Source organism: Fundulus heteroclitus, chromosome 20, assembly GCF_011125445.2.
Source record: "Fundulus heteroclitus isolate FHET01 chromosome 20, MU-UCD_Fhet_4.1, whole genome shotgun sequence".
Classification (NCBI taxonomy): Eukaryota; Metazoa; Chordata; class Actinopteri; order Cyprinodontiformes; family Fundulidae; genus Fundulus; species Fundulus heteroclitus.
This window is the reverse complement of record NC_046380.1, coordinates 1012494-1025385: the sequence shown is the minus strand read 5'-3', so window position 1 is coordinate 1025385 and position 12892 is coordinate 1012494. Positions and strand designations below refer to the sequence as shown.

General features: G+C 46.2%; 1 protein-coding gene across 2 annotated transcripts in view; it reads left to right on the top strand.

Moving 5' to 3' along the window:
* Positions 1 to 11499, top strand: part of LOC105921885 (metabotropic glutamate receptor 7) — an 84807-nt gene extending 73308 nt beyond the window's left edge. Inside the window, exons 9-11 of one of the 2 annotated variants that reach the window (XM_036151704.1) lie at positions 5947 to 6193; positions 7035 to 7057; positions 9700 to 11499. In XM_036151704.1, the coding sequence (XP_036007597.1) occupies positions 5947 to 6193; positions 7035 to 7039 (252 nt within the window). In that variant the 3' untranslated portion in view covers positions 7040 to 7057; positions 9700 to 11499. The remainder of the gene's footprint in view (positions 1 to 5946; positions 6194 to 7034; positions 7058 to 9699) is intronic. The other variant, XM_036151703.1, reaches the window with a different exon arrangement.
* Positions 11500 to 12892: the final 1393 nt, after the last annotated feature.

Below are 12892 nucleotides of genomic sequence, written 5' to 3'. Positions count from 1 at the left end.
CATCCTAGCTGACCAATCAGACGGAGGGGAGGTCATGTGTCCATCGGAGGGACAGCGGGGGGGACAAACTGTCTCTGTGGAGGCTGGTTTTAGGAAACAGCGCTCTGTAGCGCCACCTGGAGGTAAAAGTCCAGAGACGTTCTGACCCTAGTCCTGCCTGATGGTCCTCTGCAGACCGTCTCAGAGAAACGTCTCCACTTTGGCCTCATCTGTCCAGAGGACATTGGTCAGGAAGTCTCTGTTCAGATACAGCTTTGTAAACTCAGTCCTGCCACCATCCTGGTCCAGAGAGAAGAGTTTTTTCTCTCTGGACCAGAGACTCTGACCCTGGCCTGAGTCTCCTGGGACGTCCCCTCCTGGACGGTTGGCAGCATGATGAACGTTTCTCCCTGTAGATGGACGTCAGTCTGAGATGTTCCCTCCCCAGATGGCTGGGCAGCAGCAGCAGCAGCAGCAGCAGCTGATGGCTCTGTTTGTGGTCCAGCAGAGAGGACACTAACTAGCTAACATCAGTTCTGGCTGACATGAGCAGAAGCGGCTCGTCCTCCACCTTCCAGCCGCTTTGAGGCGGAGGTGAAGCAGACTTATGTGGTGTAGCTCTGACTTTCCCAGATTAAATCAGTCTCAGGAGTTCAGCAACTGAGAGCGTGAAGCAGCGAGCTGCTCTGTGATTGGCCAGCAGCTGGGAGCCTCTCATCTCTGAAAAAGTGGGTCAGATAGAGAAAGAGGAGCGTCAGTAATGATGTGGAGTGTTTACAGAAATGAAAGGAGCATCCAGAGATAAGAAAACCCCTTCAGAGTTAAATATTCTGCTTAAAGGGACAACTGTGAGAGGAAGAGCAGAAGCTCTCATATTTACAGCGTTTCCTCCCACGTTCTCTTCCTGCTGCCGTAACGATGAAACTTTCCTTTATCTCCTCATTCACCTGCAGCGTCTCAGACCACCTTTCACACTTAGACCTTAAACGCTCAAACCCAACAAATTATTCTACAAATATTAAAGATACACGAATCTAAACTCTTTCTTTAAAAACAGCCAGTCTGTCGCAGGGCAACAATGTATAATTCATGTATAATTTATGGTTTAATAATTGATCAGAATGATCACCAACCATCCGCTCTAAGTCCTCTGCTGCAGATCGAAGCTTTGATGAACTAGATCAACTCATCTGATGAAATCTGTGGATAATAAATCAGAAACCCAGAACTAGACCAGGGGCATTGCTCTAGTGAAAGTAAAAAGGATTCCAGGTCCATGAGACGTTAAACACAGACTGACACGTCAGAACCATCGCATCAGAATTCTGTGGCCTGATAAAGCTTTAAGGATTTAATGGAGTCCAATCAAATAAAGCATCAACTTTACTGATACTATGGGACACCAAAGTGCTCAAAATGTAATTAATAAATAAAACATTGTGAAATAATTATCTAATTAAATAAATAAGATATAAATAAGTGACAGTGAAATTGAGAAATAACTGAATGCTTATAAAATGATCTATTTTTATGAAATAAAAATGTATTTCCCAGTAATATTTTTCACAATAAGATAACATTTTTGTTGAGGTATAAGTATTTAATTTGTGTAAAGGATCATTGGTCAGATCAAGAACCTGTGGAACCCTTAGCAGGTTTGTAAACACTTGATTTTAAATTCTATTCTTGATTTAACAGGAAGCCAATGAAGGGAAGCTAAAATTGGAGAAATATGATCCCTCTGGTTGATTTTCATCAGAACTCTTGCTGCAGCATTTTGGATCAGCTGAAGGCTTTGAACTGCATTTTGTGGACTTCCTGATAGTAAAGAATTACAATAGTCCAGCCTTGAAGTAACAAATGCATGGACCAGTTTTTCAGCATCACTCCTGGACAGAATGTTTCTAATTTTGGCGATATTCCGGAGGTGAAAAAAGGAAACTCTGGAAACCTGTTTAATATGGGATTTAAATGACATGTCTTGGTCAAAAATAACACCAAGATTTTTAACTTTATTACCAGAGGCCAAGTTAATGCCATCCAGATTAAGTGATTGATTAAGAACTTTATTTTTTGAGGACTGGCCCAAAGATTACAACTTCTTCTTGTCAGAATATAAATGAAGGAAATTTAAAGTCATCCAGCTTTTGATGTCATCAAGACATGACTGCAGTCGAAGTAACTGATTGGATTCATCAGGATTTATGGATAAATATAGCTGAGTGTCATCAGCATAACAGTGGAAATTAATCCCATGCTGTCTGATAATTTTGCCTATCGGAAGCATATATATAGTAAATAGAATTGGTCCAAGGACTGAACCCTGTGGTACTCCACAGGTGACCCTAGAGTTTGAGGAAGATTTATTATTAACATGAACAAACTGGAATCTGTCTGACAGATAAGATTTAAACCAGCCTAATGCTTTCCCCTTAATCCCTACAGTATGTTCAAGTCTTTGTAGGAGAATATTGTGATCAACTGTATCAAACGCAGCACTGAGATCTAACAGGACAAGTACAGACACAAGTCCATTATCTGAGGCCATGAGAACTCAAGTGTTACGTGAGCGCATCAGAATGATGGCATGTGGGATAATCAGTAGATAAGATGATACCTGGAACTTCAGGGGCAGAGAGAGTAAGTATATAACATCTATGGGTGAGAGAAGGAACAAAACTTTACCAAAGCCATGCCCTTTGGACCAGACGGCAGAGATTGTTTTATATATATATATATATATATAAATATATATATGGTTATAGTTTCTACAGACCTGCAGCTCCCACAGAGAACGATGTAACAAAAAGTGTTTATGAACAGGATTACTAACTATAGCATTAACCTGAGCTCCACCTCCAGCCTGAAACCAGCCTGCAGTCCGATCAGGAGGATCTGTGTCTGCTTATCTCCTTACCGACGCTCAGGGATTAGGATCACTTACAGTTTTCCATCCTGTAACGATGCTTCTGCTGCTGTCTCTCACACATGAAGGGAAGAGGTGCCTGAATCCCGGTAATAACCAGTTGCTGTTCCTGCTCTATCTGACGTGTCATCTCATCGTTCTGCTCTGGTTCCGTCACTGATCCGTATCGCGCTCCCGCTGCTCTAATCTGACGGCAGACATCAGACCCAGTCTGGGTTCCTCTCCAGACGCACGCACAGAGAAACTGGACCGTGGCAGATGGTTGAACATGTTTTCATCTTCTAAATTGTAATTCTTGGCTCCGTCAGGAAGATATGCTTCTACTTTTAAAGAATAAAATAGAATACAATACAATAGAATATAATACTATAGAATAGAAAAACTAGATTTTCCCTCCAGGGGAATTTCAGGTGTACCAACAGCAAAGAAAAAGGCAAATGGAAGCAGACAGACTCACACAAAAAATAAAAAGAGTAAAAACTAAATTACAAAATGCGTGGCTACTGTATGTTTGTGCTTTTGAACACCATCAGACTATTTACAATAATAGAGCAATAGGAGGGATGTGAGGACTTGTCTGTTGGGAACGTTGTTTCTGAAGTCTACCAGCTACTAGGAGGAAGGGTCTGTGATAACGCTGCTTCATGCACCAAGGATGCAGCCGTCTGTTTCTGAAGAAGCTCGCCAGCTTTGGATGGAACATTCACTCCTCCTGAAAGAGCGTAGAGCCACAGTGGACAGTCATCTGTCACAGCTAACAGAACACCAGACCAGGTGTACCTTCTATGAAGAGAAAAATGACAGAGAACAAAAAGTTAAAAAGTTAAAAGCTGAAATACCAACAAACAATGCAGATTGGAGAGCAGTAGGAGAACTCAGCAGAGAGAGAAATAGAGCCTGATGTCCTCCAGCAGTCTAAGCCTATAGCAGCATAACTATAGAGGTAGCTCAGGGTAACATGAGCCACTCTGACTAGAAGCTTTGTCACAAAGGAAAGTTTTAAGATTAGTCTTAAAAGTAGACGGGGTGTCTGCCGCATGGACCAAAACTGGGAGTTGGTTCCACAGGAGAGGAGCCTGTTAGCTAAAGGATCTGCCTCCCATTCTACTTTTAGAGACTCTAGGAACCACCAGCAGACCTGCAGTCTGAGAGCGAAGTGCTCTGTTAGGAACATACGGGGTAATCAGAGCTCTGATATATGATGGAGCTTGATTATTAAGGGCTTTATACGTTAGAAGGAGAATTTTAAATTCTATTCTTGATTTAACAGGAAGCCAATGAAGGGAAGCTAAAATTGGAGAAATATGATCCCTCTGGTTGATTTTCATCAGAACTCTTGCTGCAGCATTTTGGATCAGCTGAAGGCTTCGAACTGCATTTTGTGGACTTCCTGATAGTAAAGAATTACAATAGTCCAGCCTTGAAGTAACAAATGCATGGACTAGTTTTTCAGCATCACTCCTGGACAGAATGTTTCTAATTTTGGTGATATTCCTGAGGTGAAAAAAGGAAACTCTGGAAACCTGTTTAATATGGGATTTAAATGACATGTCTTGGTCGAAAACAACACCAAGATTTTTAACTTTATTACCAGAGGCCAAGTTAATGCCATCCAGATTAAGTGATTGATTAAGAAGTTTATTTTTTGAAGACTCTGGCCCAAAGATTACAACTTCTGTCTTGTCAGAATTTAGATGCAGGAAATTTAAAGTCATCCAGCTTTTGATGTCATCAAGACATGACTGCAGTCGAAGTAACTGATTGGATTCATCAGGATTTATGGATAAATATAGCTGAGTGTCATCAGCATAACAGTGGAAATTAATCCCATGCTGTCAATCCTTCCATCCATCCATTCCATTGAAAGTATATTTCATCCCAATTTATCCAGTTCAAAGTCATAGTTTAGGTTAAGTATTTTCCCCCTCACAGATTTCTTCTAGTCTCACATTTTCTGTTTACTTCATCTGGCAAATTTCATATGAGACAAAGATAATGCAGTTTTCAAATTATGATTTTATTTATTAAGGAAAAAACATCTTTCCAGACCAACCTAATCCTGCATGAAAAGTAATCACAACGTTGTCAAAAAAACAAAGATTCAGGAAGTCTGTAAGGGGGTGAATACTTTTCACAGCTTCTTTTCTGATCTATTTTTTTTTTTTTTTTGCTTGAATAAGTGTCCCTTTTGACATTCGTTGTTTTAAAACTAAATTCTACCTGCTGAGACCAATAAGGGGCAAAAAGAAACAAGAATATAAGTTTTGAAACTTTGAGACTTTTATTATTGGACCATTGTTGAACATCAGAGTAATTAATGCAAATTGTAAGAGTTTGCTGCTCAGAGGTTTCCAAAGGCTTCCTTCATAAAATCAGACTAAAGTAAACCTTGCATCTGTTTCTAAATGATTCCTCTGATCATGATGAGTTAGAAAGTGATGTTAGATGTAATTAGATCTGAATGAGTATAAGCTGGACCTGAGATGGTGCTGAAAAAATAGTTTTTTAGAGCTCTGCTCCTCCAGAGCCATGTTTTTAACAGTGAGAGCCCCCCCCCCCCCCCCCCCCCCGGCTATAAATGGCATACATCAGACTGTGACAGCGGGGCCATAACACATAAAGACAGTGGGCTGCACTCTGTGAAAGCCACACTGAGGAGCCCGTTATGGACCTCTTTATGCATTCATCTCAGACCGGTACCGGCGCTCGATTGGGTTCAGCGGGCCACAGCTTGGATGCAGTGCCAATATACACACAGCATTAAACATTAATGGAGCGTCTGAGCCAGCTGCTGCGGCTGAGGGTCAGGAACACACAGGACGAGAGAAACAGATCCTTCACCTGCTCATAAAACCAGTGGAGAGGTTAGTTCTGTGTCTGCGCTGGTTCTGTCCGTGTTCACCTGGTTCCTCAGCTGCTCTTATGCGTCTGACATCAGGAACGCTGACTGAGGCCGTTAAAGGGACTCATAAAAGTGGGACATTGTCTGATAGCCTCTGTAATGTGTGTGTGATCCTGATCCTGTGCTTTGTCCTCCTCAGCTCTACATCCAGACCACCACCCTCACCATCTCCATGAACCTGAGCGCCTCCGTCGCCCTGGGCCTGCTCTACATGCCCAAGGTCTACGTCATCATCTTCCACCCTGAGCTCAACGTGCAGAAGAGGAAACGGTCCTTCAAGGCCGTGGTCACCGCCGCCACCATGTCGTCCCGGCTCTCCCACAAAGTCAGCGACCGGCCCAACGGAGAGGCCAAGACGGAGCTGTGTGAAAACGTGGAGCCCAACAGTGAGTAGAGACAGAACACCGCGGAGCTGCATGTGGGGGGGGGGGGGGGGGGGGGGGGGGGTACGGTTCCTCAGAGAACTTACAGAATGTAGCAAAGTGTAAACGGTTCCTGGAATCACCAGAAACAGAACCGAGCAGATCGTTATGTCCAACCATGTGCTGCTGTGGAAGGCTGCAGTGGATTTCTTTGCTGGACTAGATCACAGCTGCACCAGAACATCTGCTAGTCTATAGTCCTCAGCGTGGCACAGAGCTGCAGCATTTTGACCCTTCTAGACCACCATACACATCCTGGACCTGATAACCCAGCAGGAAGCAGTCCTGAACCAGGTCTGGATGCTGGTTACCAACAGGTACCGCTGGTTCTGGCCCGTAACAGCAGGTCCACTGGAGGAACCACAGGCCGGTCCATAAATGACGCTTCCACCGCCTTGATCCAGCAGAACTGGTCTCTAATTAACCAGGAACCATCACATCTTAACCATGTTGTCTCTGGATGGATGCCTGGTCTAAAAGGTCCAAACTGAGGTTCTGCTCAGCTGTCAGAGAACCTAGAATTACTCAGCATTCATTTTAAAGGCTTTGTGTTAAAGAACGGATCCGTGTGGTGGATCAGAACCGTTTACAGTGTGAAGACGTCACATCACAGGAAATAAAACACATGATGCTCCAGTGATCCATAAAATTCAGGAACAGGAACCGTAACAGAGGTTCTGTAAGGGAGGAGCTGCAGAACCAAAGGGAACCAGAGGGAACCAAAGGGATTAAACTGTGTGAGCACATCAGCTGCAGGGTTCCCTGTAGAGAACAACTCACCGACTGCTGTTTTCTCCCCTGACAGGCTAATTTCATTATTCATCACAGGTAAGAGCCCATGACTCTGCTGCTCGTGCCGTGCTGTCCTGACCTTGGTCCATTTCCTCCTGGAGGAGGAGGAGGAGGAGGAGGAGGAGGAGGAGGAGGAGGAGGAAGAGGAGGAGGAGGAGGAGGAGGAGGAGGAGGCCTGTGTGGAGCGAATGCTAAACATCTTCCTAAGCGACTCATAACTTTTACATGAGGAGAAGCTTGTTGGGCTGCTGGAGTGGCAGATTTACAGATGTCCTCTGGAGCTTTAACTGCAGCTCCGCCCCCCCCCCCCCCCCCCCCCCCACCTCAGGCTTTACGGCACCAGAGCGTGCAGCTGAAGGTCCCTCATCCCTCTGGTTCTAGGATGGAGACGTGTTCAGGGAACGCTCGCGGTCAGGGAATCCAGGACAGCCCACATTCAGGTTCTGGAAGAACGTCTAGTACAACTAAAACCCAAAGGGACAATAAATAGGAACCCAGAAGATAAAGAAATCAGTTTGTGTCCATCCAGCAGCAGAAACATAAAAACATAAAAATCTTAGCTGCAACCGGACCGCTCAGGTTCTGCCGTTGTCTACGGCCGCGGCTCAGGTCAAATCTGCTGTTTCAGCACTTTCCATCCTGGCTGTAGCTCATTGTTCTGTTGGAGAAGCCGTTCCAACGGAGCTAAAACTGGAGAATTTAGCAGCAGCTTCGGTGTGACACAGGCCCACAGCATGATGCTGCCTCCACCCTGCTTGGTTCCGTCCAGCAGCTGGTTCTGGACCAGGAGCTTCTTTAATTTGCTATTAGCTGTGAACAAACCTGGATAATAAGAGTTTCTAAACATCGTCAGGATGAGCTGAGTTGGACTGAAGTTTATTTCCTGGTCAGCACCGGTTCCACCGGTTCCACCGGTTCCCTGGTGGACTGAGCCGATGTCCTGGTACCGCCCTGATGGTGTTAGATGTTCTGACCTGAAGGCCAGCAGAGCCTCTCTCTCCTCAGTCCAGCTCTCCTCTGGACTAAAATCTCCCTCACATGGTCTGATCTCCTGGCCTCCTCCTCACTCCCATCACTCCTCCCTGACGCCTCCATCCTCCTCAGAGACCTTCATCCCTTCTTCCCTCGCCATCCTCATCCTCTCTGCTGCTACAGCCGATTCTCCAGCAGCCAGCGTGTCTCCTGCAGAATCTGAGTGCTCAGCAGGAAGGGATGAAGGAGGCCTTCAGTCTGGGAGCATCTCAGGGATCAGTTATTATTTTAGTGCCTCAGACATCAGGTTCTGTTTCAGCCTTCAGAACCATTTCTGTTTCATCTGACAACGTTCACTGAGGGATGCTGATCCTGATGCTGATCCTGATCCTGATGCTGATGCTGCCTCTGCCTCCATCAGCCAGCATGGCTGAGAGATGTCTGACCTTCATCTCCTGGTCCTCTCAGCTTTTCACTTGAAGCTCTTCATCATTGAGCCAGTCTCCCGTCTGAGAGCAGAACCGGCCGCTCTGATCTGCGGTTCTGACTCACTTTGCATGCTGCATGGTTCTGCGGTTCCACCTCAGTCTGGTTCCTTCCTCCACAGCTGGGCCGGTTCTATTTAAGACCCAAATAAACATCAAACATCCTGAACGCCCAGCTTAGATCCTACTGTTCAGAAGCTGGACAGAAACAGCAAAGCGGACTCAGGAATCAGCAGGAGGTGAATTATGGGATGGATTAGCTATAGATTGTCTCAATAAATTATAAACGGCGTTAAAAAGGCAATAAAATGTGTCAATGGGGCCATTTTACACAGAAAGGTTTAAAAACAGACGTGCGTGTATCATCACCAGGAGAACATCTGCAGGGCTCTAAACCACATTTCTACAGTCACTCCATGTTAGACACCAGGTTCTGATCAGGGACTTCTGTCTCCACCGTGTGAGACGTTTGTTCTGTACGGCTCAGCTGCTGGGAGGGAAGTTAAAATCAGCAGCTGCTGTAATCTGGCTGCAGTTTTCACATCCTGACACTAGAAGCTGTGAATCTGATGCAGCAGCAGCGTCATGTCCTGCTGCCCTCAAAGCTTCACATGCAGAGGATCTAGAAGATGTGGTGGTCCAGAGGCTCCAGGCTTAGACTCAGTCAGGGCTGCAGTCCAGCGTCTGGACACCAGCTGCTCAGACTGTACCTCCAGGTGGCGCTAGAGAGCGCTGTTTTCTGAAAGCAGCCCCGGCTGATGAGCCCTGAGGAGCCAGCTATGATGTCAGGGAACCAGAAATGTGCCAGTCTGTGATTTTACTGAAGAAGAGAAGATGTTGATCTGCGTGTGGCTGATGTCTGCATGCTGGGAGCGCTGCAGCTGCAGCTGCGTTCACACCAGGGCCAACAGCCGGTTCTCATCCTCAATGATGGAGGAATGGAGCAATGTTAAACCTCCAGAATACTTCTGACAGATGATCTGAAGCAGGCTGTGGGCAGCAGAGGTCTTCACCTCCTAGAAGGTCTGGACGTCCACATGTGCGCTGCTGAAGCTCCACCTGAAGCTGAAGCTGCTGCAGCAGACGGCTCGTTTCAGGCTGTTGTTTCTGGTTTTCACATTTTGTCCCCCAGCTGTGGAGTTTGTCTTCCAGCTGAAGCCATCAGGATTAAAGAGCTCTGAAGGTTTAGTCTGGTGTTCATGGCCTTCTCCTGTTCCACAGGTCCAGCAGCGAAGACCAAGTACGTGAGCTACAACGACGTGGTGATCTAACTCCATCCCTCCACCTGAAGGCTCGCTGCAGAGATGGCTGCTCTCCTGGCCGGTCATTTTCAGCCCCGGGGAGGAAGGTTACAGTTTTTGTTCTCATGTGTTCCACCAGCGATGTTCTGGATCTTCAGCCTGGTGGCATGTTCCTCTGGACCCAGGGGGTGGAGATGAAACGTGTGATGGGCTGAGGATGGAAGCCGTGGAGCTGCAGACTGCTCCTGTTTCTGACCCTGCTCACCATCTGTGGACTTCAGTTCTGCTCTTTCTGAGGCTCACAGGATTCTCACATCTCAGATGAACACGTCCTTCTTTTCTTTGTGTTTTATTGAAGCCATGCTCTCACCTGAGCGCTCTAGTCGCGCTGCCCCCTGCAGGCTGAGATGAGATGCTGCCAGCCGGTCTGTGGCTGAGCGGCACCCTGAGCCCCCCCACCACAGCGCCCCTGTCTGCACATCTTCATGTAATTATCGATGGTGCATGTTTGATTTGGTTGGCAGCGTCATGCTCGTGCTCCGACTGTGGGGACTACACGTCCCAGAAGGCTTTGCAGGGTAGCGGGAGGACGTCAGAGACGTGAGGACCCTGCAGGCCCGGCGTAAAGTCGTCTGTGTGCGTCCCATCCTGTCTGATTTGCAGCTTGTGTTTCATGCTGTTCCCTCCTCCATGTCCGTCTCCGTCTGTGGCTCTTTGTGTTTTTCTGTGATGGATCGCAGAGGTGATGATGTCTGTGGAACGCTATCAATGTGCCTGTTCTGCATGTTTAGTCAGATCTAAGTGAGCTCAGGAGAGCAGAGAAACGTGGACGAAGGCAGAAGTCTGTACTATGCAGCAGGGTCAGTGTCCTAGCAGGAAACGCTGGTTCAGCTCTGGGCTTCATAGCATGAAGCTTGTTGCTTCTGACTGGAGTTAAAGGTGTAGATGCATCATCTGGAGGTTCTGACCAGGTCAGCGGGTTTAGTCTCATGCTCTCCTGTTAACACTGGTGTCACATGTTTGCATGATCCTCTGCAGCTCTGTGTTCTCTATGATGTCTTAAACAGCGGATGCTGCTGAGACCTAATCTGTCTGCGCTCTGCAGCTCCGACCAATCAGGATCATGGTGTGACATCATCTTTAGGGGTCATCCCATCTCCATCTCATCCTGACCTCAGCACTTCTGATCAACCCTCTGCAACCTTCTCCTCCACCAGACCCATGACCCAGCATCAGCTCTTCTGCTGCCAACCCTGGACCAATGAGGGAGGAGACATCTCCCAACATCCAACCTTCACCTCATCTTCATCATGTCAGAGTCTGACGCTCATCCTGATGTTTCTCCTCTGATGCTCTCTGTCTGCCTTTCCTCAATCACCTGACCTTCTTTAACCACCATCCATCCCTCCACCCCTCCATCATCATCATCATCATCCCTCCATCATCATCATCCCTCCATCATCATCCCTCCATCATCATCCCTCCATTGCCTCTTGAAGCTTTTCCAGGAGCCTCCACACTGTTTCCAATCTCATGATAATAAATTGTCACTTTTATAAATTTGTTCTCAGTTAAAACATTTTTACGTGAACAAAACATTTACTTTGAAGTCTTCTGGTAAATCAACCATTTCTCCTCATAATGTTCCACCTAGCCATGACGTCTGCGGAACATTAATGAGGAGAACCTTCTGCATCCTGCCGCTGGTCTGATGGACCTGAAGGAGGGAAATTTGTATTTTTGTTATTCAACCAAAAAAAAAAAAAAAAAAAAGATTTGAGATAGAAAAAAATTATTCAAAGAAACAAAATGTCTTTTCTATCAAAAGATTTCTTCATCATCAACTGCAATTATTATTATTTTTGTCTTTATTTACTAAATCTGTGTTTTTTATTTTTAAATCACTTTTTAAGAGATTTTATTTTTACAAAACTGAAACGTTTTGAGCATGTCAGGAAGCTCTGGTTCATTTAGCGCAAAGATTTTTTATTGAAATTACTTTTTATTTAATTGAATAATAGTTTTAATCACAAATTATTTTTTTATTGAAGTGACTTTCTTGATTGAATAGTAAAAGACAGATTTCCCTCCGTAGATCTGGTGACTGTGAGACCATCAGGAGATGGTCCACTGTGGTCCTAAATGGGTGGAGATGTTGGGTCTAAGTGATGCTCAGATGGGACCAATGAGCTTAAACAGTGCAGAGAATGTTCCCCATAGCATGAGACCAGCAGCAGCAGCTGACCTGAGGCTTCATGACTTTGTGCTGCTCATCCCAGATCCTGACCCAAACATCTGAATGTGGCTGAAATCCAGACGCACCAATCCACATCAGGTTCCTCCTTCCTTCAGTCACTGCCAGCAGCTTGGACCATGCTTCAGCTGGTTGATCGGTGTAGCTTTGCCTTTTAGCTCAGTTCTTAGTCTCCTTTGTGCCACAAACCATCTAACAAGAAACCCAGCAGAGCTGAGCTCCTCGTTAAGCAGCAGCAGGTCCTCAGCCCACGGCTGATTGACGCTCAGTGATTGACTGGGAATACAGCCGCAGACATGGAGATGCTAATTTTAATTAGCCGCTCACCGTCTGCTGGAGGTCTCCACCTGGGGAGCACAGCAGCTTCTAGAGTAGAGACCCTCAAACTCCTGAGTCAACCTAAGCTTCTGCCCAGACCTCAGCCCAGGACAGGTCCTATCCTCTGCAGAAATAACTCCCGTTACTTTACCCTAACACCCACCCTGGTGTACTTTCTATGGACAGCTGGGGAAGCTCCTAGGTTCACTAAAATATCACCATGAAGGAGCAGATCCAGCGCCCAGCGGCAGGAAGCTTCTTCAGGACCTCCGTTCAAATCTCCTCCATGTTGGAGATGTTTCTCTGGCTGAGCTTCTGACCCCTGGACCTCCTCACCTGTTGAAGGTGCAGCAGGTGGAGTCCTCCATCCATCGCCTTCATAGATCCTCATAGGAACCCTCTGAGATCATACGTTTGGGTTTTCTCCTTCACTCTCTAAGGTCCAGGCAGTTTATGATTGGTCTTCTGATGCTCGGTGCGTTTTACATGGATTTGCACTCGTCCAGAACCAGAAAACCCAGTTTGACTCGGAACCAGCTTAGATAGGTTGAATTTCTAAGGTTAGCTGAAGCAGATAGCCAGAAGGTGACCTGAACATGTT